The 25664-nt window shown below is 34.6% G+C and overlaps 2 protein-coding genes across 3 annotated transcripts; one reads left to right on the top strand and one right to left on the bottom strand.

Annotated features, from left to right (window-relative positions):
* The first annotated feature begins 777 nt into the window (after window positions 1-777).
* On the top strand, window positions 778-3906 carry LOC131630060 (uncharacterized). 2 transcript variants are annotated; one of them, XM_058900858.1, is made up of 6 exons: window positions 779-932; window positions 1517-1898; window positions 1978-2174; window positions 2809-2953; window positions 3209-3362; window positions 3484-3906. In XM_058900858.1, the coding sequence occupies exons 1-6, from the start codon at window positions 904-906 to the stop codon at window positions 3522-3524; spliced, it is 948 nt and encodes a 315-aa protein (XP_058756841.1). In that variant the 5' UTR covers window positions 779-903; the 3' UTR covers window positions 3525-3906. The 2 variants fall into 2 exon arrangements, with proteins under 2 accessions (XP_058756840.1, XP_058756841.1); XM_058900857.1 differs by having other exon boundaries at window positions 778-932; window positions 3209-3906.
* A 263-nt stretch (window positions 3907-4169) lies between these two features.
* On the bottom strand, window positions 4170-7855 carry LOC131630061 (uncharacterized). Its single transcript, XM_058900859.1, has 8 exons — window positions 7707-7855; window positions 6962-7080; window positions 6684-6805; window positions 6486-6538; window positions 5538-5601; window positions 5269-5311; window positions 5089-5136; window positions 4170-4747 (listed from the first exon to the last, which is right to left on the bottom strand). The coding sequence occupies exons 2-8, from the start codon at window positions 7046-7048 to the stop codon at window positions 4451-4453; spliced, it is 714 nt and encodes a 237-aa protein (XP_058756842.1). The 5' UTR covers window positions 7049-7080; window positions 7707-7855; the 3' UTR covers window positions 4170-4450.
* Window positions 7856-25664: the final 17809 nt, after the last annotated feature.

The following is a 25664-nucleotide window of genomic DNA, read 5'->3' on the forward strand; positions in this document are numbered from 1 at the left end:
TATATAAATGCAACCATAATAGATATTATTGTTTCTAATTAAAAAAATTAAAAGTATAGTTTCAAACATAAGCTAAATGATTTTATATGCAAATATAAAAGTTTAATATGAATTATTATAAAATAATGTAATTTTATTTCTAATATATCCGTGCGGAGCACGGGTGGACAATCTAGTTTATCTAATTAGAGTGATTTTGAATTGAATGGAACTTTTTCCTAATACTTTAAATTCTAGTTAAAACTCTAAAAAAAGCACGAACTATTTATAAAAAAAACAATTAAATGTAATGTAAAATTCACTAAAAATGATATAATGATTGAATGTCATCGATCGACTATAGAAGTTCATAGGAATAAAAACCATTATGAAATAGCCTTTCAAAATAAAGTCTCTAGGATCATTAAAATATGTTATAAGCTTAGGGATAGCAAGATCATATATAGGAATTCACTATACAAATATTATGCAAACATTCTATCTCATAGTTACATAACTCAAGTTAGTTAGTTTAGTTCAAGACGGTTATGAGCTCATAGAAAGTTAGTTAAAATCTAAAACTTAATAAACAAATTACTTACCTCATTTCATTTTGTACATATACTTTTTGTGTACTAAGAAATTAGTTAAAATTAATAACACAAAAAATTTTAATATTATGAAAAAATATATAAAAATGTAAAATAAAGTATTATTTGAGACCCTATAAAAGAGCTTATTTTGGCTCCAAAATAAACCAATCATTAATCGCTTCTCCTTTCTTCACATTCTTCCGTATAAATAAGTGCTTTTTTCTCATTTCTTCTTATTCTTCAAAATTTTCTCTTTCACTCTTCTTAGTGTAGCAAGAAATTCATAAACCGTTTTCTGCTAAAAATCTCAACTCTCTCTCTCTCTTCTCCAATGGCTGCTCCTGAGATTAGCTGGAATAGGTATTTTGCTTATTCCTTTCTTCATTTCCCATTTTTCTTTTCTTTCTTTCAATCTTTCTATCCAATTTTCATGAACTGTTTGATGATTAAAGATTTTGTATGTGTCAAAGAAACGGAAGAAAAAAAGTAGTAATTAGTTGTAACAATCAATCACTGCTTTATGATGCTTATGAGCTGAAAATGTAGTAGTAATGAATAAAGTTTTGATTTTTTTGCTCATTAAGATGTATTTTTGTTCAAGATTTATTCAAGATTCTAGGTTGAATGGTGTATTTTTTACTGTTTTGAGAATATGGTTTTAAAATTTGGTATGTGCAACTGTGATTATGGCGGAAAAATGTGAAGTTTTTAAGCGGTGTTTTAAATATTGAGCCGAACCGGTTTGTTTATTTCAGTAATTCGATTGTGTTTTTGTCTTTGCTCGAGTAGTTTAAACTAGTCGAACAATTCCCCCGAATGTATTTACGGTTCGGTGTTCAATTCGGCTTTTTCGTTATGTATTCTTTTATGTTCAAATCTTGTATGGAAGCTAGAAATTGGTGAAGCTTCTTATCCTTATTGAGTTTAGTTGTTTGTTTCTGTAGGCTAGATGTAATGAAATTCTATGCAGGGGGAGCTGGACTATTTTCTGGTATTACTGTGTTACTCTACCCTATCTCTGTTGTGAAGACTAGGATGCAGGTTGCTACAAAGGATACTGCAGAGAGAACTGCATCTTCTGTTGTCAAAGGATTGCTTAAGAAAGACGGCATCCGTGGTTTGTATAAAGGGTTTGCGACGGTCATTACTGGAACAATACCTGCCCGAATGGTATTTCTCACTTTCTTAGAGACCATTAAGGAAGCTTCCTTCAAGATGGTTAAACCATTTGAACTATCTGAAACTAGTCAGGCTGCCATAGCGAATGGCATTGCAGGCATGACATCGTCGATTGTGTCACAAGCTGTGTATACTCCAATTGATGTGGTACTATTCTCTTCTCTCATCTTCTTCCTTATCAAAATGTTATAGCATTCACTGATTCTTAATTGCTTATTACCTTCAGATTAGCCAAAAGTTGATGGTGCAAGGGTACTCGGGCCATGCCCAGTATAGCGGTGGTTTGGATGTTGCTCGGAAGTTAATAAGGTCCGAGGGCTTCAGGGGACTATACAGAGGGTTTACTCTATCTGTTATGACTTATTCACCATCTAGCGCTGTATGGTGGGCAACTTACGGCTCAAGTCAACGCTTCTTATGGAGGTGAGGTGTGATGATGAATGTTCTTAAATACTAAATTTAGGTCACTTCTGTATTACCTTTTTCCTAAGTTATGTATTTTATCAACTATAAAATTATTAGAAAATCAATATCTGTAACCTGCCATAATTTTATTTTACCTGTTAGCTAAATTTAGACAATTAGGTTATTGTGCCATTAGTAGCATTTGTGTGTTGACAGAGTATGTATAACTTTGTACTCCATGATAATGATATTCAGGATATATACAAATTGTATCATGTATGATATATGTAAGTCTTATTATAGCATAGTTCCAAAACTACCAAAAATCTGATACAGATTTTGAAGTTTAGCCTTGCCAGATTATGTAATGTACTAATTATTATTCATCCTCAAAGGCTATAGTTACACTGTTTTGAAATTCATGAATTTGTATCTGTGTTGAACTGAGGAAAGTTGGGGGAAAAAAAGAGAAAACTTATCAAGAGCTTGAACCAGTTTTGCCTGAGTTGAATCTTTTTAAATGGTTGATTTTATCATTAACAGAGCAATAAAATTTCACTTCACCACATGCATACAAAGATTTTATTTCAACATAATTAGGCAAACCATCAATATTGAGGAAAATAATCATCTGCCCCGGTTGCTTTGACAGATTCTTGGAAGATGATGTCAAATCTGAGGAAGCTACTCCTAGTATGCCAAAGATTATTTTAGTTCAGGCAGGAGGGGGTGTCATTGCTGGTGCTACTGCATCGTGCATTACAACTCCGCTGGATACAATCAAGACACGGCTACAGGTACTCATTGCCTTGTTGACAATGTTTCTTTCTCTTGCGATTAGTGATGACAATGTAATCATTGAATCCAAGTGCCATGTTATCTGTTTTGCGTCTTTTTCTTCATTCAGAAAAATGATTTATTTGATACCTGTTTTCTTTGTAGCCTTAGATATCATGAATGCAAAGACAGTAAAACATGTATTGCCTTAGATATTTATTTTAGCGCATCAACCGATTCCTGATTTTTTTCTGACTAAATGGCTTGCGCCGCAGGTGGTAGGACATGGAAAGAAAATCTCTATTAAACAAGTTGTTAAGGAATTGATCAGCGAGGATGGTTGGAAAGGTGTATATAGAGGATTTTGTCCAAGGTTGTTCAGCACATCAGCATGGGGAACTTCAATGGTATTGGCTTATGAATATCTGAGTAAGAACTCTTGTTCTCTGATTAGATACTGTCTGTGTTCATAAACTTGTTTGCTTATTATGATTTTATCTGTAAATATTTGTAGCTCATTTTTAACAGTATTTCATTGTCGTTGACTCAGAGCGCCTATGCGTAAAAGATAAAGAAGCAGCTGGTCAGTAATCTGGAAATGTTTCAATTGATATGGTCCCAAAAAGTGATTAATTGAGTTCCTTTTGTGGGATAGTAGATATGGATTAGCTGATAGAATTTGCTGCTGAAATTTAAGCAGGCAGCCATTATAACTGATTTTTCAGGAAATACTCATTGGATGGATAGATATGGAATTTTTCCTACTATAGGAAAAATATTATTTTCATTTTTTTTAGATAATTACATTGGATTGGGTGTATTCTTTGATATGGATAATGTACAGTGGAAGGAATGAGACTATACATACGTATATAAAAAAAGTTACACATGTTTGTTTTTGGTTCTACTTTCCCTCTAATTTCTTATCTGTAACTAAATAGACGAATGTGAGTTTTTTTTTTTTTTAATGATTCAGGGGAAAATAATTTCGCTAAGTAGGAGATATTGTGATCTATACTGGGTTTTATAATATCTATAATTTATTTTATAAATAGTAATATCTGTTATTTAAAATAATACAAGTACAAAAAAAATTAAACTGGGGTTTTTGGAGGGTAAAAACAATCTGAATCAATTTGTTCGGAGAGCAGCATGTGTTTGATTGAGTTGAAAAACAACAATATTAATCTCTTATTAGATTTCAAAAGTTAAAAACACTCAAGACTGATAGCATACTTTCATACAAATCTTTTCATTGTAACTCAAGGAATATGCTCTATATCTATTTTTTGTTACTTTTTGATTGACACAAACATCGATAAAATTCAAAATTTGTATTCCATACAAACAAAATTCACCCAAAATCTAGTAATAAATATGGGAAACACAAACTACAAAGAAACCGGTATTCCTACAATGTAATTTCTGCAAAATTGACATACTCAAATATCCTTAATCATTCCTTGGCATCGTTTTCATCAGTCACTGTCAATAATGACATACTCAAATATCCTTGATCATTCCTTCTTGGCATTCATTTGATCATGAATGTTCTCATCTTTGTGACTGTCATCCTCGTCACCATCTTCATTCGCACTATCATTATCATCTTCATCATCATTAACTTCCTCCTCACTTTCATCATTATTATCTTGTTTGCTATCACATATTTTACCATCATCATGTTTCCCGACAACTCCATTCTTTTTGGCATAATCTTCCAGGGATGAATTTGGAAACAATTGTCCTACTTTGTTATCATTTGTATCTGCCAGAGTTTCTTTTGAACTTTTAGATTTGCCTTTGTTGTTCATCTGATAGTAAAAGTATAAAAAATGATCAGAAACATGCGTATGTTAGTGTACAGGACATTATGGCAAACATGGTATGAACAATATATGTATTGCCTTTTTGGCTTACCCTTAGAATATCATATAAACTCAAAAGTAAATAATGTGATGCCATGTATAGGCATCAACAACAGTTGAAAGGGTACTACAGTTATTCATATCAAGTTGGGTGAAATGAGTTTCAAGTAACAAATCAATAGTCACGTTTTATTTTAAGATTTGTCATGATTAGATTGAAAAAGTTAGGAGAAAAGAGAGACTGGATATGCGGTAAAAAACAAATAGCATTGATATTAGTATCTTACAGCACGCAATAGGGATCTCCTTTCTCTCTCGCTAGCGTTCTTAATGGCCTGCAACAAAAATACCAGTATTAATTTTGAGGTTCTACTATGCACAGATGAACAATGCTAACATTCAAAAAGAATTCAAAAAGAAAGGCAACGAAAAGATGTGGAAAAAGTGAGTGGGAAACAAAATGAAACCTCCTCAAGCATCTTTTGATCAGCCTCAACTTCTGAAGAGTCCCTACAAGAAACAAAAATTCATATCAATAAAGATTCATCTTTCCATAAGTTCATACCATATCAAAAATGATTTATCTTTTCCTTTATTGAGTGTTTGGGTCAGGAAATGCTAACTCTTGATCATTACTTTGCATAATAAAACTTAATCTTACAAACAAACTGAATTGGTGAATCTTCCATCAAATGTGAAAGACAGCGATTATCAAAAATAAAATGTGAAAGACAACCTTCCAACTATACGCTCCACACGGCAACAACACTTTGCACAAACACGATGCTCCTTAGCACAAGCTACATTAACAGAAAAGCCAATCAGTAAAGTACACATAATCAAAGGAAAATTCCACTTTCAGTTTTTTATTAATTTCATCTAGGCTAGACACTTTGAGTTTAAGTAACTACTCACTCACACACCTTCAACCTTAAACAAGATTTGTCTAGAGGTCCAATCATATTTCACCATCTTTTAACACCATTGCATTAATTGTTCAAATTTATCGGCTTACACTCTCGTTTTTTTATGTATCTCCTAAAATCACTTTTCACAAACTCACAAGCTCCAACTATTTGAACTCACGAGTCGTGCCCTATTTCTCTTTCCACCTTCACACTCCCAAAAATCAAATATTTTCTTCTATATCACACTAATACTAAAAGGCTGTATGTTTTTACGGTGGTTTGAATAAAGGTCAAACTCACACCTAAGTGGAAGCAACAGTTAGTAGCTTCTGCAATTCACAGTCAAAATTGCATTGGGAAGTGATTTGAGTTGTGCAAAAGCTAAACCAAATGTAAACTAATTCTGCAGATATTTTCCAAAAGCACTTTTCACAAACACATGCTCCGTTACAAAACTCACAAACTCCAACTAATTGAATTCATTCCCTTCTTTCTTTCTTTCCAACTCACAAACTCCAACTAATTGAATTCATTCCCTTCTTTCTTTCTTTCCAACTCACAAACTCCAACTAATTGAATTCACACCCTTCTTTCTTTCCAACTTACAAACTCCAACTAATTGAATTCATACCCTTCTTTCTTTCCAACTCCACGCTCCTAAAGATTCAATCTATTTTCCATATTTAACTAATAATTTAGCAAATAACAATTAAGCAAAGCCCCAAACTAATAAGAACAATCAAACAAATTAAGTGTAAATAAATAATACCACTAACCAAAACATAAATTATGGTAAGCTTGACGAACAGCGCGCTTTGAACATCTTTGACTGCAAGAAACCAAACAACAAAAAAGACAACCTAATTAACTAATCAATGAATCAATCAACAAAATGCCAAAAAAATATGAACTAAAAAAAAATATGTTTATTAATATAAATATAACAAAAAGAAGAAAAAAAAATGATATTGTACCATTTAGCAGGTTCATGAAGAGGCTTGTATTTTCCATAACGCCGTTTCCAATCAATTTGTTCCTTACAGCGAGGGCACACTCCAGTTATCTCAGATAAAGGTCTAAACCGTCCTCCAACTTCCTGTATTGTAGGTGAGTTATTATATATAAATATGTGTGTATATATATATATATATATATATATATATATATATATATATATATATATATTTAAAACATTATATTAGAATGAAAAAAAAGGGTAACTTCGGAAGAAGAAAAAGAAAGAGTTAGATACAGTTTCATTGATCTTGACACCCGCGTTAGGTTTCCAAGCAATCTTGTTCTGATGTTTGGGGGGACCAGTTTTCTTGCCGGTGCTCATCTTCGCCGATTCCCTTCCACGTATCTACGACTCTGGGTCAATGAATGTGAATCATTATCTAACTTTTATAGCATCAATCCCCATAATTTGGTATCGCAGTTACTAACCTCTCAATTTTTAAAATCACTTTTGAAAAAGCATAAACTTCCACAAACTAAAATTAAACACATATTGCATACACATCGACATGCATACTAAATCAATCCTTGAAACACCTTAAAGGCAAACCTACTCATATGAAATCATGAATTCTCAACAAATAATATATATGCAAGTATGTTACTATCATTAGAAACATGTTCAGCTCAAAACCAACACAACCAAACTCATTGTGACATTTCAACAAACACCTTGTTTGCAAAATCAAAGCATATACCAGAAGAATAACTAGCTCTAGACACATCAATCAAGAGAAACAAACAAGTGAAGCAGAACAATCAGTTGCACGTGAAAAATATGCACTCCCCATGCAATACCCAAAATTTTGGATTCAACCAAAACCCTATAAATGAAATTTTTACCAATAAAATTAACAAAAACACAAACAATAATGGAATCTATAACTGTCCATAGACCATAAAAAATAAAAATAGTTACGATAACAAGAATTCAGAAATGAGTAGGAATTAAAAAAAGAAAGAGAGTCTATGTGGCTTACCTCACACAGGAAGCGAAAGGAAGAGGGAGAGAGATCGAGAAAGATGCAGCAGTGCTGCTGATTTTGGCGGAGCTGAATGACGGCGAATCGGCTTGAGTGTGTGACACTAGATTTTCCTTTGGTTGGGGTTTTCCCCTTTCTAGAAGGTATTTTTTTTTAAAATAAAGTTAATTTAATTTAGGGTTAATTAAGTTTTTAGTCCCTATAAATTAGTCACCCTGCAAAAATAGTCCATATAAAAATTTTCTTCAAACTTTAGTCCCTAAAACATCAGATGTTAGCAAATTTCATCCTGGCTGTTAAATTTCATTAACGGTGAATGACATGGCATGTATGACATGGAGATAATTTTTAATCTTATTGCCAGTTTGGAAATATTTGAAACATAAGGAGATTGTGTTCAGAGATTGTTACATTTCCATTTCCCCCCAAATCAAAAACCCTAGTTGCGCATGGAGAAGAGTTGTTCGTGGTGGTCCCAAGTTCGTGAGCTCCATTCTTTATTGTTCGTGGTGGTCCCAAGTTCGTGAGCTGCAAAATATTGTTCGTGGTGGTCCCATTTAGCATCGCTTTCTTCAATCTTCTTGTGGTCCCAGGTAAATCCCTTTATCTCAATATAGTATGTTAGGGTTTCATCTTTACTGCTATAGTGAAACCGAAAACCGTTGTAGATGTTTGTTAACCTAGGTTTTATTTTTAAATGGTATTCAACAGGAAAATGTCTAGGTTCAATGTTGTGTTTTATATTAAAGGGTGTTTTGTAAAAGACCCAGACATTAGGTATGAGAGTGGGGATGTACTTGGGTTCAGCAACCAACACATAGATTTTTGGTCATTTTTTGAAGCCTGTGACTTAGTGAAAACCATAGAGCCTGATTTTGATGATACAAATGTTAAGATGTGGTGGAAACCCGAGAATGGAAATTTTGATGAAGATTTACTAGCATTTAAAGATGATGCAGATGCTGTTGAATTATCAGCCATAGTGTTTGATAAGAAATGTAACGTTGAGATATACTGTGAGCCAAAACCTGAGGGTGGGGTGAGTTCATTTATGGATAAGATTAAGTGGAAGGGAAAGGGTGTACTGGATGATGAATCAAGTGATGAGTCAATTAGGGATGTCCATTTTGATGATAGTGAGGAGGAAAGGATGAGGGGTTTTGAAGAGGAGATGACTGGTGTAGATGCTGAGCCTACAAAACAAAATGTACCTTGTGGGTCAAGTAGGCAATGTGAGAAAGTTTTTGTAACAGAAGAATTGGGTAAGCAACATGTCATTGAAGACGAATACATGACTGATGAGCTGGACAGTGGAGCTGAAGATGATAGTTCTGATGAGAGGCCTTGTGTTATAAGGTTCAATGAAGAAGATAAGTTGAGCAAAGAATATGTGTTCAAAGCAGGGATGGAGTTTCGTTCCTTGAGACAATTTAAAGATGCAATACTTGAGCATAATGTGTTAAATGGAAGGGATATCAAGTTTGAGAAAAATGACTCAAATAGATGTAGAGTGGTCTGCAAGGATAATAAAAAATGTAATTACACAGTTTTGTGTAGTAGAGTGTTATCTACTGCAACTTTTAGGATTAAAACACTTTTTGATAAACACAAGTGTGGAAGACAGTTTTTTAACAAAAGCGCTAAGGCTGAATGGGTTGCTAAGGTTATTGTTGATGGGATTAAGAACAACAGTAAGATGAAACTAAATGAGGTAGTGGCAGATATTAGATCAAGGTATTCCCCAAAAATTCCAGGATGCAGGGCCTTTAAGGCTAGGCAAATTGCTAGACAAATAGTTGATGATGGCAGCTTCAAAAAGAAGTTTGGAGGAGGTACCTTGTTCAGATATTTGATGATGGCAGCTGCCAAGGCTACCTACTTTGAGGCACATGAAGCAAAGATGCTAATGATCAAGGAGGCAAAATTGGAAGCTTATGAATGGTTAGAGGCAATTCCCAAGAACAAATAGTGTAAGCATGCTTTCCCCTTTTTCTCAAAATGTGATGTCTTGATGAACAATTTAAGTGAGTCTTTTAATGCCACCATATTACTTCAAAAGGACAAGCCAATAATTACAATGCTAGAGTGGATTAGGAATTATATGATGGGTAGGTTTGCAACCCTTAGAGAAAAAGTGGAAGGATATAAGGGACAAATAATGTCCAAACCATTGAAAAGGATAGATAGAGAGATTGAGAAGAGTGCAAGTTGGTTAGCCACATATGCTGGTAGATTATCTTTTCAAGTTACACATGTACTTTTTAGTGAGAGCTATGTTGTTGACCTAGAAAAACATACTTGTAGTTGCAATTTTTGGGATCTTGTTGGTATACCATGCAGACATGCAGTGGCAGCAATATATATGAAGGTGGATGATCCTGTGTCATATGTAAACAAGTGCTACCATAAGAGCACATATGAGGCATACTACAGTGAGGTAATCACCCCACTGAATGGGCATAATAAATGGCCCAGAACAAACAATCCAGACATGTTTCCACCACTCTATAAACGTGGTGCAGGTAGGCCAAAGAAGCTACGTAGGAGAGAGCCTGATGAAGCTAACCAGAATAAGTGGCAAAGGACAAATACTAGCCATAGATGCAAGGTTTGTTTTCAGTTAGGCCACAACAAGAGGACCTGCAAAAAATGCCCAAATTGTTGTTGTAGACAGGCCCACACAGGCCAGTCAAGCTGCTGAAGATGTTCCACCTGCTGAAGGTGTTCCACATGCTGAAAATGTGCCCACACAGGCCAGCCAAACTCATCAACCTACTAATGCAGCTAAGAAAAAGGTATGTGTGCAGACATATTTGTTTTATATATTGATTTTGAATACTTTGAATACTTTGATATGTGGATACTTTGGTTTATTTGTTTCAGCCCAAGAAGGTCAAGGCAAAGAAACCAAAAAACCCAACATCTAATGGAGCTGGACCAAGTGGGACCAAGTCTCCACCTATTGAGTTTGTTGAATGGGATGCTTCCACTCTTGAGGCCTTGCTGGATTGGGACGACATACTAAACATTCAGCCTTTGCGTGTGGACACTACACCAGTGGAGCATGAACCTAATGTGAATGAAAAGCCAATGCAGAAGTGGAGAAGGACACTACACCAGTGGAGCATGAACCTAATGTGAATGAAAAAGCCAATGCAGAAGTGGAGCAGGACACTACACCAATGGAGCAAGAACCTGAAACAATTGAGAAAGAAAAAGACAATGCACCAGTGGAGCAGGACACTACACCTGTTGAGCCTGAACTTGAAACCAATGAGAAAGAAATAGACAGTGCCCCAATTGAGAAGGACAGTGCACCAACAGCTGCTAAGCCCAGGTCTGGACCAAGAATTTTCTTTGGTCAGGCACCTAAAAGGGCCAAAATCCAGACCAAGCCAATTAAAGAGAAACCAAAGCAAGTTCAAACCAAACCCAGAAAAAGTAACACTGATATGCAGGTACCAAAAAGGACTAGTGACCGGTTGAGGAGCCTGAAGACAAGGGATATTACAGGACCTGGAAAAAGATCAGATGACCCTATGGTGATCCCTGATGAAGGTGATGCAAGTGAGGATTCAACTTGTCATGCAATCAAGACAAAGAAGTGGGATGACATTTATAAAGGATTGACTCAGTGAAACAAGTGTTTGATGATGTATTTGCAACCTTTTTTTGTAAACAATGTTTTGGAACCATCTTTTTAATCTGTTTAATGTACTGATGCAGTTTGTGTTTATGGGTTGGAACCTTGTTTAATGTACTGATGCAGTTTATTTTGTAATGTACCGATGTACCTTTTTGAAGGTCTACTGATTATATGAATGTAAGGCTATGCCTAATTATGTCCATCAAAGTTATTCAACTCAGAGCTTAAGCAGTTATATACAATTCAATTATAGCTTATTACATTAAGTCAATTATAGCTTATTACAGTTCAATTATATACAAGTCAATTCAACTATAGCTTATTACATTAATTATAGCAGTTGTATAGAAGTCAGAGCTTAAGGAATTGTATAACAAACATTATTAAACTCAAATTTTAGTACTCAACACAAACATTAATAAACAAAATCCATTCAATTCATAATAAACTTCTGTTAAACATTACATATTACAACCTACATGTTCTTCTTAACCTTAATCTAATTCATTCTAACATTTATAAATAGCAATCAAGTACAAATTGATCATCAATGATACAATGAGGCAAACTGTCTTCATCTTTCCACATAATCCATCTGACCCAAGCTTCATCTCCATTTCCACGTTTTTCTTCACTTCTTGCTCATATAACTCTTTCAAGGTCCCAAACGTTTGCATCTCTCTAATCTTTGTTGCATCATTTGTCCATTCTTCATCAGCCTCGATTGCATCATGTCCTGACCTTATTTCATCATCCCATTCAAATAGATTTCACGTTTCATCGCTTTGCCACAGCGGACATCTCCAGAAGAGCCTCCCTCGATTGCGACCATTTTTGCAACGATAAGAAACCATACGCATATTACAAGCACATATCTTCCATCTACGATTTGAAACTGATTGATATGAACCTGTTTTGCTTCTACTAGCAGACGAGGCCATACCTATTACCTGGGGCGCAGATCGAAAAAAGGAGACGAAAGATGAAGAAGAAGTATGGAGAAGAAAGATGGAGATGGAGCAAGGTGGAGAACAATATTAAGGTTCCATTTGGGGATTTCGCGCTGCAGATGATATAAAAGTATATGGGATGTTCAAGAATGAAAATAAAAATATAAACAATACCTACATGGCCATCCACGTAATCCACCGTTAGAGGAAACTAACGGATTGGACCATTTATGCTAACGTCAGAATTTATGGGGACCATTAATTGAAGCAATTTTTTACAGGGACTAAAAATGCAGGGTCGCGTTTTTACAAGGACCCCTGGCATAATTAACCCTTTAATTTATTAGAGAGGTTTGCGGTGCGTTTTGTCATCCGAATTAAAAATAAAAAATAAAAAATGCAATTCTCTTTAAATTGGTTGATTTTTCTTAAGAAATTAAATTATTAGACTTTGAGTTGGTTTGATTTTTTACAAAATTTTTATTTATTCGTACATACACATATAAAAAATAACATAATTTCATATTTTGTCCTTCATACTTTATTAAATAATAACAAAATGTTTCATATTTAAACAATAACTTTTCAATTAGTATACAAAAGTCAGATTAAACAAAAAAAAATAAAATAAAAAGCATAAAACAATATAAAAATATTATAATAGAATAGAAAAAAAATAGAGAAGAAGAGAAATTAGAGAAGATGAAAAAAAAGCGGAAGAGAAGAGAGATTAGAGAGAAGAGGTGAAACCAAAACAAAATTGAAAGATAGAATGGTAGCATAAAAAAAAAAAAGAACATAAGAGAGAGGATGTTAGAAAAGAAGAGACGAGATATATTTGGAGAAGAAGATAAGAAGAAGGCGCAATAATGCTAGGAGAGATTCGGAAACACTCAAACTAAAACTTCAAATGTAAGAAAGAAAAATTATTTGTAATTGTAAGGCTAAGGCAGAATAGATTTGGATTTGGGTTGGATGTAGGTTAAGTGAAGTTTGGATTGTAACATAATGTGGTTTTGTTCGATTTTCAAAATACAAACTGCAAACTAAACCGAACTACACTTTTTTTTAAGAAAGTGGTCCAAACACATCCAAATCAAATGTTACTTTTTGTGGTTTTCAGTTTGGTTCGGTTCGATTAGCTGGGTAGATTAGGTTTTGAACACCCATAATTAACACCATATAACCCAAGAAAAATTGTTGTAATATTTAAATTTTATGAAAAAAGACTAAAGTGTTAGAGTTTGCATGGCTGGTAATCCTTTGCTGGGGTTTGTAGCTGAAATACATGGAATCTCGTAAGGTGAACAAGATCTTTAGGAGCGCAACTCTAAAGAGGTTAAAGGAGGTGTTTAGAATTTCAAGCGAGGATCGAGCATGCATTTGGTGTATGAGGATGTGGTTGTAGTGGATGAGAATGATCAAGAAATTCCCACACTTAAAAAGTCCTATAAGAATTCAATGATGGAGAACTTTAATGGAGGCGAGCAAAATAATAACATTATGGCTGTTATTTTGGCTGGTGAAGAAATTGATAATATCTCAAGGGATGGTGAGGAAAAATGTCTATTGGTAGAAGAAAGGAAGACAGGTAAATATGATTGCTCAACTTTCACACTTTTGAGCAAATAAGAGAAAAATATTGACAAACCTTGGAATCTAGAGTTATTGTTAAACTCCTTGGTATGAAGATCGGATAAAAGGCCTTAAAAACTCGTTTCAAACAGATGTGGGCGAGGAATGACATTATCAATATTATAGATATGAGTAACGATTATTTTCTTGCTACTTTTTACGATAAAGATGATCAATATCATGCTTTAATGGTTTTCCCTTGTATGATATATGATCAATATCTAATTGTTAAAGAATGGAGCCCTATATTTCATCCGGATAGTGATCAAATTGAGAAGGTGACAATTTGGGTGATATTTTCAAGGTTTCCAATTGAATACTATGATTCAAAATTTCTTACATTCATTGGAAACAAATTCAGTAGAACAGTAAAGGTGGACAAGAACACTATTCTTCTGGAACGAGGCAAGTATGTGAGATTTTCCATGGAGGTTGATTTCTCAAAAATGCTACTTATTATGTTCATGATTACATATAGAGTCGATAAGGTGCAATACAAAGTGTTACATTTGTTATGTCTCAACAGTGAGAAGTTTGGTCACTATATGGAAAGTGATAGAGAGAAAGCAACTCAGGTAGCTGAAAAGTGAGATAGTATCGGGGAAAAGAATGTGGAGTCCAATGGTATTCAAGTTGGTAGTAAGGTGTAAGAGGGTCATTATCCTGTAGTTAGTAAACAATGTTCACACAAAAAAGGTAAATAATTTGATGGTGTTGCATGGTGGTCCGATGAATGTTCTGGTAATTATTACTATTGAAGCAAGAACAATGGGATCAAGATTTGCTATTTTGGATAAAGGTATCCCAATTTTGGAAGTTAAGAATTTTGATTAGGAGATAATAATAGGAGAGAATATCTCTCACAAGATCGCGCATAATCGGCAGAGAGAGACTGTATCACGCGAGAATGTAAAAAGAAATATTATAAATGGGTCTTCTATGAAGAGTGCAAAATTTCCTTACAAAATTGTCAAAAAAAAGCTAATGATAAAAAGGTAATCCTCATGTACCATGTGATAACATCAAAGGGCAATAAGGGGATGTTACTATATCAGTTACTGAGAAACTTGTGAAAATCCATGATATTAATAATATGACAACATTCATTATTAATTATTTCAAATATTTCACTCATGCTTCTACCAATAAAACACATAAGACAAGAGATAAGGTCATGGCTCCACAAACTACTAATATAACTAATAATGAGGGTTAACAAATTAATGAAGTGGGCTCAGTTCAAGCAAATTGTGACAAGGATCATATTAAGGTTTACAACCTCTCTAGATCCCATAGTGCCAACTTGAAACACGCAAACTTGCAAAACAATGTCGAGATAGACAATGACAAAAAGGGATTAGGGATAAAGATGAACTTTTGGATGCTCAAGACAAAGGTGTTTCAAGCGCTGAAGATTCTGACATGATCTCTCTAACCATAGGGAGGAAAAGGGTTAGATGTTTCTTGATTAAATGTTGGTTATGATTAGTCAACACAATAGTATTCTTATGTGGAACTGTCGTGGGGAATCAAGTTCAGCCTTTTGTCATACTTGTAAACATTATGGGGATATGTATCGTCCTAGTATATTTGTTATTATGGTAACTAGATGTGATCCTAATAAACTCAAGAAAACATTTTTATTAGGTTTTGATGGGTGACATTACACTGATGTTAGAGGTTATGCTGAAGGTATTATGGTTGCGTTGAGAGAAGGCGATGTTAGCATGAGCTTAATTGAGAGAAAATTTCAATATATCCACTTGAGAGGCGTGTTTGCAAGTGGTAATGATTGATTTTTCCCCAACAATATATGCTAGTCTGAGAAAAGAAAGTATACGAGGTTTGAGGGACGGTCTGAGGATTATCGTAGCATCTATTCAGTGCGTGGTTGGTCATGGGAGATTTTGATGATATTGCAAGTGTGGTAATAAGGATGGGTTCTCACTTCTGCTTGCATGTATGGTAAATTTGTGGAGAGAATCAATACTTGCAACTTTATTGATATGGAATTGGTTGACTCTAAATATACTTGGAAATGTTCTATTTTCCATGATGACAAATTGACAATCGAATATTTGAAAAGTTTGATCGAACTTTTTGCAATGCTAATCACATGCTTAATTTTTTGGTTATGCATGTCAAAGTTCTTGCTCGTGTGAATTTCTCTGATCACCATCATATCATAATCATGATATTTGGTAATTTTCATCGAGCAAAAGCCAAATATTTATGTTTTGAAAGTGTATTGATAACATAAGCTATTTATATTAATATATTAAAGAGACACAAGATCCATCTACCGCTGTTAATGAGAATTTGAAACAGATGCAAGATAAATTCAAGAACTGGAAGAATACTAATCTTAGTATAGTAGTCGGTCAAAAGCGAGAAGTATTAGCTCCAATTAATGGAATTCAGATTTATTTTATTTATTTTATTAATTTATCTGGCACGAGCTTAATAATAATAATAATAATAATAATAATAATATAGTTATACTAGTATTAGATTCATTTTGACCGAGCAGACTTATGATTTAGCAGGGCTCCATTAAGATAACAATAACTCACCCATATTGTTGATATATTTTTCTGATGAGTAGGTTTCAGACAAAAGAAATGGCAAGGCGACTTGAGGAGAGAATTTTTCCTATGTTTTTTCGTTTTCGTTGTGTATTTTATTCTTAGTGTTTTGTATCAAACATATGTATGCGCTATAGAGACACTCTTACATGTCAATTCAGAGTGTTACACCAAAATTAATTTTAATACGATAACTATCTATATATATTTTTAAAAATATTTTACTTTAATTTTTTTATAAAATTTCAAGTAACAATGTCTTCAAAAAAATAATTTAATTTTTAATTCTTTCATATAAAAAACATTAATTTTATTACATAATTTAGGACTAATTATATCTAAAATTTATAACAGAAAAATTAAAGAATATAATATATCTTATAATTTATCCTAAAGTTATTCATATAAAATTTGTAAGAAAATTTGTGAAATTTTTTTTAGTGATTAAACAATTCTATCACAAATAACTTCGTTAAAGTTTGTCCTTTCACGTTGATGACAATTAATGAAGGGTTTACATCCCTCGCTAATTTAGTGTCTCTAAGTAACATTTGTTTGTGAAAACTGAAAACAGAGGATTAATTTAAAAAATTACAATACAAGATCAATTAAGAATAAAAAGTATCATTTAGTATAAATTTTACATTGACTTAAACTTTTAAATTATCTAACCAAGCACTGGGCTCCAGTTTCTGGAATCAGAGAGCTATAAAAACAAATAATAATAACAAACTTTCAAATTATCTATTAGAATGTGACTTTTTAATCCATCAGTTGTGAGTCAAACACATCGAATCATGTGAAAAGATAATATAGAGTTTTGTTGCAAATTTTGTGGGTGCAAAGAAAAAGTTTCTTGAGTATAGTTGTTTTCAAAGAGAGGAAAGGATTGTTGATAGACGGAAGAAAACGTAGACAGACATGATAGAGGAGTGTGTGATAGACGTACAAATTATCAACCAACCCTTGTCTATAATAAAATTATATAATTATATCTAAATAGATGATTTAGAATTTTTTTTAATAGTTAAACAAAAGAGTAATAATTACTAAAAACTTACAATTAACATGAAAATCGGAGTTCAAATTTTAGTGTTAATGTTGAATCTAACAATACTAATATTTTTTATCACTTGAACTAGGATTTACTCACAATGATTTTGAGATTTAAGTTAATATAAAATTTATACTGATTTATTATTTTTATAATTATTTAGTGGCTTTTTTTAATTTTCATTAATTTTATAAAATTATTGATTGTTAGCATTTAGATGTAGTTTTAATGAGACAATAAAGGTTCTTCTTTAAATTTTGTGATAAACTACTACATACATGGTTATCTTTGAATGTGTAAACTATCACTATGCCAAATTTGTCTTTTAGCAGCACCCCTACTAAAGCGCTTTTAGGAGAAAGCGCTGGCATAGGTTTCGCTAAAAACAAAAATAAAAAAACACGCAAAAAAAGCGCTCTTATAGGGGGGGGTACGAAAGCGCTTTCAAAAAGCGCTCTTATAGGGGGGTACGAAAGCGCTTTCAAAAAGCGCTCTTATAGGTGGCTTATGAAAGCGCTTTCAGAAGCGCTCTTAAAGGGGGGGGGGGGGTACGAAAGCGCTTTTACCCTAAAAAGCGCTGGTAAAGGCAGGGCTACCAGAGCGCTTTCTAAAAGCGCTTTCATAGCTGTTTCGTTAATTAAAATTTTTAAAATCAAAATAATAGCTGTTTCATAATCCCTAATTCTTCTTTCACTGCCATCGCTGCCCAGAACGAAGAAACGAAGAACCATCGCTGCCATCTACGAAGAACTCCATAAAAACTCCTCAAAACCGTATCTCATCCTCAAAACCGCCCAGAAAAACAAATACGAAGAGAAGACGAAGCTAGACGAAGAACAAACCCTGCCCAAAAAACGAATACGAAGCTAGACGAAGAACAAACCCTGCCCAGAAAACGAATACGAAGAGAAGACGAAGGTACACGATTTATAGTTCTGTTTTTGACATTTGAAAGATTAGTGTTTATAGGTATTTTATTCAGAAAACTAGATTGCTTCTGGCTTCTGTTTTTATAGAAATCTATATTAGGGGTTTAAAAAATAGTGATGAGTAATAGGTATTTTCTGATGATGTGTTCGTTTGATTTTGAATCCAACTCTTAATTCTGGAAAATTTCTCTTCCTCTTTTCTTTTGTTTTTGTTATTTAGTGATGATGTGAGTTCTAGTTTTGTGATGCATTTGTGTAGTTTATGTCAATGGTGATGAAGGTTAAAGGTTATTATAGTAATGGTGAAATTATAGTAAGGCAATTTCATGGGTTTATGGATGGTTATTTGGTTGTGGTACATGAGTGAAGTTAGAATTTTTTGAATTTGGTTATGGGTAATTGCAAGCTGGTTTGAAACAACAAAGAGTTTTTTTGTGGGTTTATTATTATTCTGTTAATTGTACTCTTGTTAGTTTTGGAGGTGTTATTCTTAATCTATTCTATAAATTGTATATACTGTTTGAGATTGCTTTTGCCTTGGATTCTAATATAGCTTGGCTTCTGTTTTAACAGTGGCATAAGGGTTGGGTGTGGTGGTTTTCAAATTTTAATTTGTATTTGTACATCTTTTTCCGATTTTTTTTTGGTGTTCCATGAAAGTTTTGTTTGATTTTATTATGAATATTCTGTCAAAATCATTGGTTCAGTTACCTCAGGTGGTATAATTTTTTTTGCACGATTTAACTAGATTGCTTTAAGTGGCCGGTATGCTTGTAAATGAAAAGCAAAAATATGATTAAGAGATAGCCCTTTATATATGTTGCTTCCTTTCTGTGTTATATAGGTTAGTGTATGTCCAGCGATGGTTTTAGGTTGTAGTTTGTGCTACAGTTTGCATATAATTCCTTCACTTTTATGATATTTGTATTTAACTGCATCCTGTGTGTGTGTTTAATTTTACAGTTACTTTGAAGTCTCTGGTTTCTACTTGTACAACGCCGATTCAAACCTACCCATCTCCCACATCAAGTCTAACTCAGGTTAATATCCCTTTCTTCTTGCTTATAGTTTGTTATTTTCTGCTTATAGTTTATTGTTTATGGTTCTATTTAATATCAATTTAGTGTCTCTCAACCAGTTTTTTGGTTTGTGGACTTATATTACCTTGAAATAAGGTAATGTCTTCTTTAAGAAATCGGGTATTCTGATTAGGTATTCTGATTAGGTATTCTATTATTCACACTTTATAAGATCTCATTAGGTATTCTGATCAAGACATAATGATGATAGCTATTTATTATCTTGACAGAATTCCTTAGTACCTGATAGAGAAATCAAGAAGCATTTGTTTAGCTTAATTAAGACATGGATAAGACATGGATGAATTCAAACCGATTGTCGAAAGAGTACGAGAAAGGGGTATGGGAATTCGTTGAGTTTGCGGTTGCGCACTCCGAAGACCCGATTCGAATGCCGTGTCCTTGCTTGGGTTGCTGTTATGGGGATAAGGTTGACATGAATAAGTTGGTATCGCATTTACTACGGTTTGGAATTGATAGAAGTTATACATGTTGGACAATGCATGGTGAGAAAAGTAACGGGAATGCTGAGTCGAGGTGTAATAGGAAGTATGCTTCAAACGACGATTGCACAGACACATACGATTGCGATCGAGTCGAAGAGATTGCAGAAGCGCTTGAAGAAGATCTTGAGGATTGTCCCAAAATGTTTGAGAGGTTGGTAAGCGATGCAGAGAAAACGTTGTATGATGGTTGTTCAAAATTCACAAGATTGTCTGCGGTGTTAAAGTTGTACAACTTAAAGGCGGACAATGGATGGTCGGATAAAAGTTTCACAGAGTTATTAGCCCTTATGAAAGATATGCTACCAAAGGATAATGTTCTTCCCAATCGAACGTATGAAGCCAAAAAGATGTTGTCCTCTATTGGCATGAGCTATGATAAGATACATGCATGTCCAAACGATTGCATTTTGTTTCGAAACGAGTATGCAGCGTTGAATGAGTGTCCTAAATGCGGTGCCCCTCGATATAAGAAAAAGTTGTCTCCTGCCAAAGTCTTATGGTATTTTCCTATAATTCCGAGATTTAGACGCATGTATCGTAGTGAGACCGATTCAAGACACTTGACTTGGCATGCAGATGAAAGAATTATTGATGGAAAGTTGCGACATCCGGCAGACTCACCACAATGGATGAAAGTTGATACTGATTATCCTGAATTTGGAAAAGAAGCAAGAAACCTTCGCTTGTCATTGTCTACTGATGGAATGAACCCGCATGGTATTCAAAGTATCTCGCATAGCACATGGCCTGTGATTCTTATGATTTATAACCTACCTCCGTGGCTATGTATGAAGCGTAAGTACATGATGTTATCTATGCTAATTTCTGGGCCTAAACAACCAGGGAATGACATAGACATATACTTGGCACCCTTAATCGAAGATTTAAAGTTTTTGTGGGAGAACGGTGTGGAGGTTTACGATGGGTATAGGAAGGAAAGTTTCAACTTGAGGGCGATGTTGTTTGGAACAATTAATGATTTTCCAGCATACGGAAATCTATCCGGGTACAGCAATAAAGGTCAAAAGGCGTGTCCTGTTTGTGAAGATGAAACCGATACGACACGATTGGAGCTTTGTCAGAAGAATGTCTTTCTCGGCCATCGTAGATTCTTAAATTCTAATCATCACTACCGTGGGTGGAGAAAAGCATTCAATGGAAAGGCCGAACATCGTACAGCCCCGCCTTTTTTGTCAGGTGATCAAATTTTTGAAAAGGTGAAAGATATGAGCACTCGGTTTGGCAAGCCTTTTGCACATTCACTTGTCAAGGGTGGGTGGAAGAAGAAGTCAATTTTTTTTGAACTTCCATATTGGAAGTCGTTGTATGTAAGACATTTCCTGGATGTTATGCATATTGAAAAAAATGTATTTGACAGCGTCATAGGTACGTTACTCAATATACAAGGAAAGTCTAAGGATGGCCTTAACATAAGGAAGGACATGGTAAACATGGGAATGAGAACTGAATTGGGACCCGTGACGAAAGGAAGACGAACATATCTGCCACCTGCTGTTTACACTCTATCTAGAAAGGAGAAGAAAACATTGTGTAAGTTCCTCAGTGAAGTTAAAGTTCCAGAAGGCTACTCTTCAGATATTAGAAGACTTGTGTCCATGAAAGACCTCAAGTTAAAGAGTTTGAAGACGCATGATTGCCATGTTATAATGGAACATTTTTTACCAATAGGTATACGTTCTATTCTGCCAGAAAAATTAAGAAGCGCAATAACTAAGCTGTGTTTCTTCTTCAGGTCAATTTGCAGTAAGGTGGTAGATACCGCGATCTTACCAACATTGCAAAAAGAGATAGTTGTTACTTTATGTGATCTTGAAATGTATTTTCCTCCCTCGTTTTTTGACATAATGGTTCATCTAGTCGTTCATCTTGTGAAAGAGACACAATTGTGCGGACCAGCTTATATGAGATGGATGTACCCTGCTGAACGTTATATGAAAATATTAAAAGGGTACGTGAAAAACAGAAGTCGACCGGAGGGTTGTATTGCCGAACGATACGTTGTTGAAGAAGCGGTTGAGTTTTGTACTGAATATCTGTCAAATGTTCAATCAATTGAACTCCCCAAATCTCATATTGTCGAAAAAAAGAAGGAAAAAGGCTAATTGGAAATAAAGTTGTGACAGTATCAATGGTCGAACGGGATCAAGCGCACTTGTATGTTCTGCACAATGAGATTGAGGTTGAGCCGTATGTTGAAATGCACAAGGTTGTTCTCCGAGATTTAAATCCAAATAGAAATGAGAACTGGATAGTACGAGAGCACAATCGAAGTTTCATACCGTGGTTTAGGGATCCTATTTATTCAAAGTATCATTCAGATCCTGCTTCAGTAACAGAAAGGTTGAGATGTTTAGCCTATGGTCCAAGTGTAATTGTGTTTTCTTATAGCGCATACGCAATTAATGGATACACATTTTATACCAAAGAACAGGATGATAAAAGTACTATGCAAAATAGTGGTGTTACCTTGGTAGCTGAAGCAATGCACATATCAAGTGCGAATGACTTAAATCTGAAATTTGCAAATTTGTCATATTTTGGGGTTATCGAGCGCATTTTGGTGTTTGATTACGCGAAGTTTCAGATTCCTGTATTTGGTTGCAAGTGGGTTGAAAATAATAGTGGCATACGAATGGATAAGTCAGGATTTTTGCAAGTGGATCTCAATAGGGTAGGGTACAAAGATGAGCCTTTCATTCTAGCCTCTCAAGCTAAACAAGTGTTTTATGTCAATGATCCGACAAGTACGAAATGGTCTATAGTGCTTTTATCTAACAAAATAGTTGATGAAAACATTGAAGATCAAGGTGATATTGGTGTTGGCATTGAATCTTGTACAAGAAACGATCAAAATGAGAATGAATCTTGTACTAGAAATGATCATAATGAGGGTATTTGGATCAATCCAACCGTCCGCGTTGTTAAGAGACGCGTAGAACACAATCCTACCAAGAAAAGAAAGAGACGTTAGTGATAAAGGTAATAGTATACATATTCCGACTAATTTGCTTTATTCAATTTGTACCGATTGTTTTATTCAATAGTATAGTACTTATTCAATTTTGGTGCATATTCTCGTTTTGTACATAACTTTTGAACCATGTATCCGTTTGTCGACTTCTTTACATGTAACTATACTATTTTGACGATTCCGGAGCTGCTCATGCACTTATCTTTACATTTTGGGACAGTTTTTTTATCGGTTTTGCTTCTGCCCGTAATCAAAAGTCGGGCTTAGGGTCTGAATTTCGGAAAACCGACTTTATTTTTTAGTCCATGGGGACGTTTTACCATAGCCATGTAAATTTCGTTCAATTCCGACAACTTTCTTTTTTGACGCTTATTTTGATTTGTACCGATTTCGTTTCCGATTTACTTGTACATGCATGGTTTGACTTCCATTTGACTTGTATAGATTGTGAGCTTATTAATAGTGTACTAATGTGCTTTAGTTTGTTTGATACAGGTTCAATGGCTCCGGATAGAGATGCTCCACCTGAAAACTCACAAGAAAACTCACAAGAAAGAGATGCTCCAGATACAAATTATTCGACATAGAGACCAAGGATTAGTATACCATTTGGAATGGAATTCTGAAAACCAACCAATTGGTCCTAATTCTGCAAAGTTGACAAGCTATATTGGTACACTTGTTCGTATGCATATTCCAGTCTCCGTAGCTAAATGGAATCTGAAAAGCGAAGAGTTGGATGCGGAAAAAAAAGCAATTTGGGACGAGCTTCAGGTATATATCATATATGGTTGTTGTTATTATTATCTTGACGATAAATTGTTTAAATTACTTATACTAACACACTATGCGTATGTTTTTTTGCAGAGGACTTTTGACATACCAGATGAGCGTAGACGCTACATACTTAGTTTGGCCGGAAAAAGATATAGAGGGTGGAAAGCTTTTTTGACAAACACCTATCTTAAGGATAAAGATGGAAACTTTCTTGAAGAGGCACCGGGACGGCCAAAAAAGTATGAGATCTTCATTGATGAAAAAGATTGGGTTGAGTTTGTAAATCAAAGAGATGAAGATTTTCGGAAAAGGAGTGTCACAAATAGTGCGAGAGCATTAAAACCCGCGTATCCATACAAAAAAGGGCGTTTGGGATATGCACGCTTAGAGGATAAAATTGTAAGTAAATAGAAACGCGTTTTAATTAATTGTCTAAATGTGTTTTATTTGACGATTTTATCATTTGTGTCAATGCATAGTTAGAGGAGACTAAAAGTGAGGAAACTTCACTTCCTGTACATGTGTTGTGGAAGGAAGCTCGTGTGGGCAAGAATCAAGCTGTCGATCCCGATGTTCAGAGAGTTTATACTGAATGTGTAAGTATAATACTGTGTCTTTAATTAAATCAAATGTTTTTAATATATAAATGATTTTTTATCTCCACTAATAATTATTGAAATGTAAATGAATTACAGGAGACCTTGTCGCAATCGGTGTCCACCGGTGAGGACCAGGATGATAGGAGCGTACTTAGTAGAGCACTAGATGCTCCTGAGTATCCCGGTCGGGTGAGGGGTAAGGGTCATGGTATGACTCCAACCTCTTTTTACAAGCATCCTAGGAGAAGAAATCCTACCAATCAAGAAGTGTTGCAAAAATTGCAGGAATTGCAAGCACAAGTCTCTGAATTGCAAAGAGATAAAGATATGTATATGAGAGAAAAGTGCAATACTACATCGGTGAAAGAAACTAGTGATAAAGCTAGTTTCAACTGTCAAAGAAAACTTCCCGAGGTAATTATAAATTTCTTTTCCTTACAAATTGTTCTATTTTATTAACGATAATGACTTTATATTTACTATTGGTTTAGGGCATTTCTTCTTGCCAACTATACTTATCGCCACCGTATTATCGCCTAGTTGTTAAGGAAAAGTGCACAACACTGTGGGAGATTTACTTCACCATAGACCGCTCCCGGATGGACATCTGAAAGTATCAGTTGATGTTGTATCAGATCATGATGTGGTGCTATCGGTACCTGACATGATCTCAGAGACAACATTGATGCGAGATGCAATAGGGTCATTTGTTGCATGGCCCTCGGAACTCATTATCATTGGTGATGAGGTATATTGAAAACCATTATGAATCATTTAGTTTTCGAATGTCAATTCTGCACCGTTACGTTAATTATTTTTTACATTTTAATTTTAGACTGCTCCTACAAAACCCGCAATTAAGGGCAAAGGGATTTTATAGGAGGAGGAGTCTGTTGCATCACTAAAAGAGGTACATTTAAGGTGTTAATATATAATTTGAATCTAAAACTGCATGATTTTATATTTTATCGATCGTTATATGATTTTTAGGCATCTGCTCGGGGGTCACAACAAGTGACACAGGACGTTCGTAGCGTACCACCTAAGGGTCCTCCGAAGCAAGCAGCAAAAAAAGGTGGTGCTTTTGTGCCTCGATACCGGACGACGCTCGGAACACTTGTTGATATGTCCGATTTGAAGGAAGGTGCTCTCCGCCAAATCAATATGGAGGAAGGTATCTTTGGTGTTGAATTCATGTCACAT

Source organism: Vicia villosa, unplaced genomic scaffold (assembly GCF_029867415.1).
Source record: "Vicia villosa cultivar HV-30 ecotype Madison, WI unplaced genomic scaffold, Vvil1.0 ctg.000643F_1_1, whole genome shotgun sequence".
Classification (NCBI taxonomy): Eukaryota; Viridiplantae; Streptophyta; class Magnoliopsida; order Fabales; family Fabaceae; genus Vicia; species Vicia villosa.

Coding starts and splice junctions, on each gene's coding strand:
- LOC131630061 (XM_058900859.1), bottom strand. CDS start 7,048: ATGAGCACCGGCAAGAAAACTGGTCCCCCCAAACATCAGAACAAGATT. Junction 5,602..6,485: donor TTACCATAATTTATGTTTTG/GTTAGTGGTATT, acceptor CTGTTAATGTAG/CTTGTGCTAAGGAGCATCGT. Junction 4,748..5,088: donor GGAGATCCCTATTGCGTGCT/GTAAGATACTAA, acceptor TTTTACTATCAG/ATGAACAACAAAGGCAAATC.
- LOC131630060 (XM_058900857.1), top strand. CDS start 904: ATGGCTGCTCCTGAGATTAGCTGGAATAG. Junction 1,899..1,977: donor TGTATACTCCAATTGATGTG/GTACTATTCTCT, acceptor TATTACCTTCAG/ATTAGCCAAAAGTTGATGGT. Junction 2,954..3,208: donor CAATCAAGACACGGCTACAG/GTACTCATTGCC, acceptor CTTGCGCCGCAG/GTGGTAGGACATGGAAAGAA.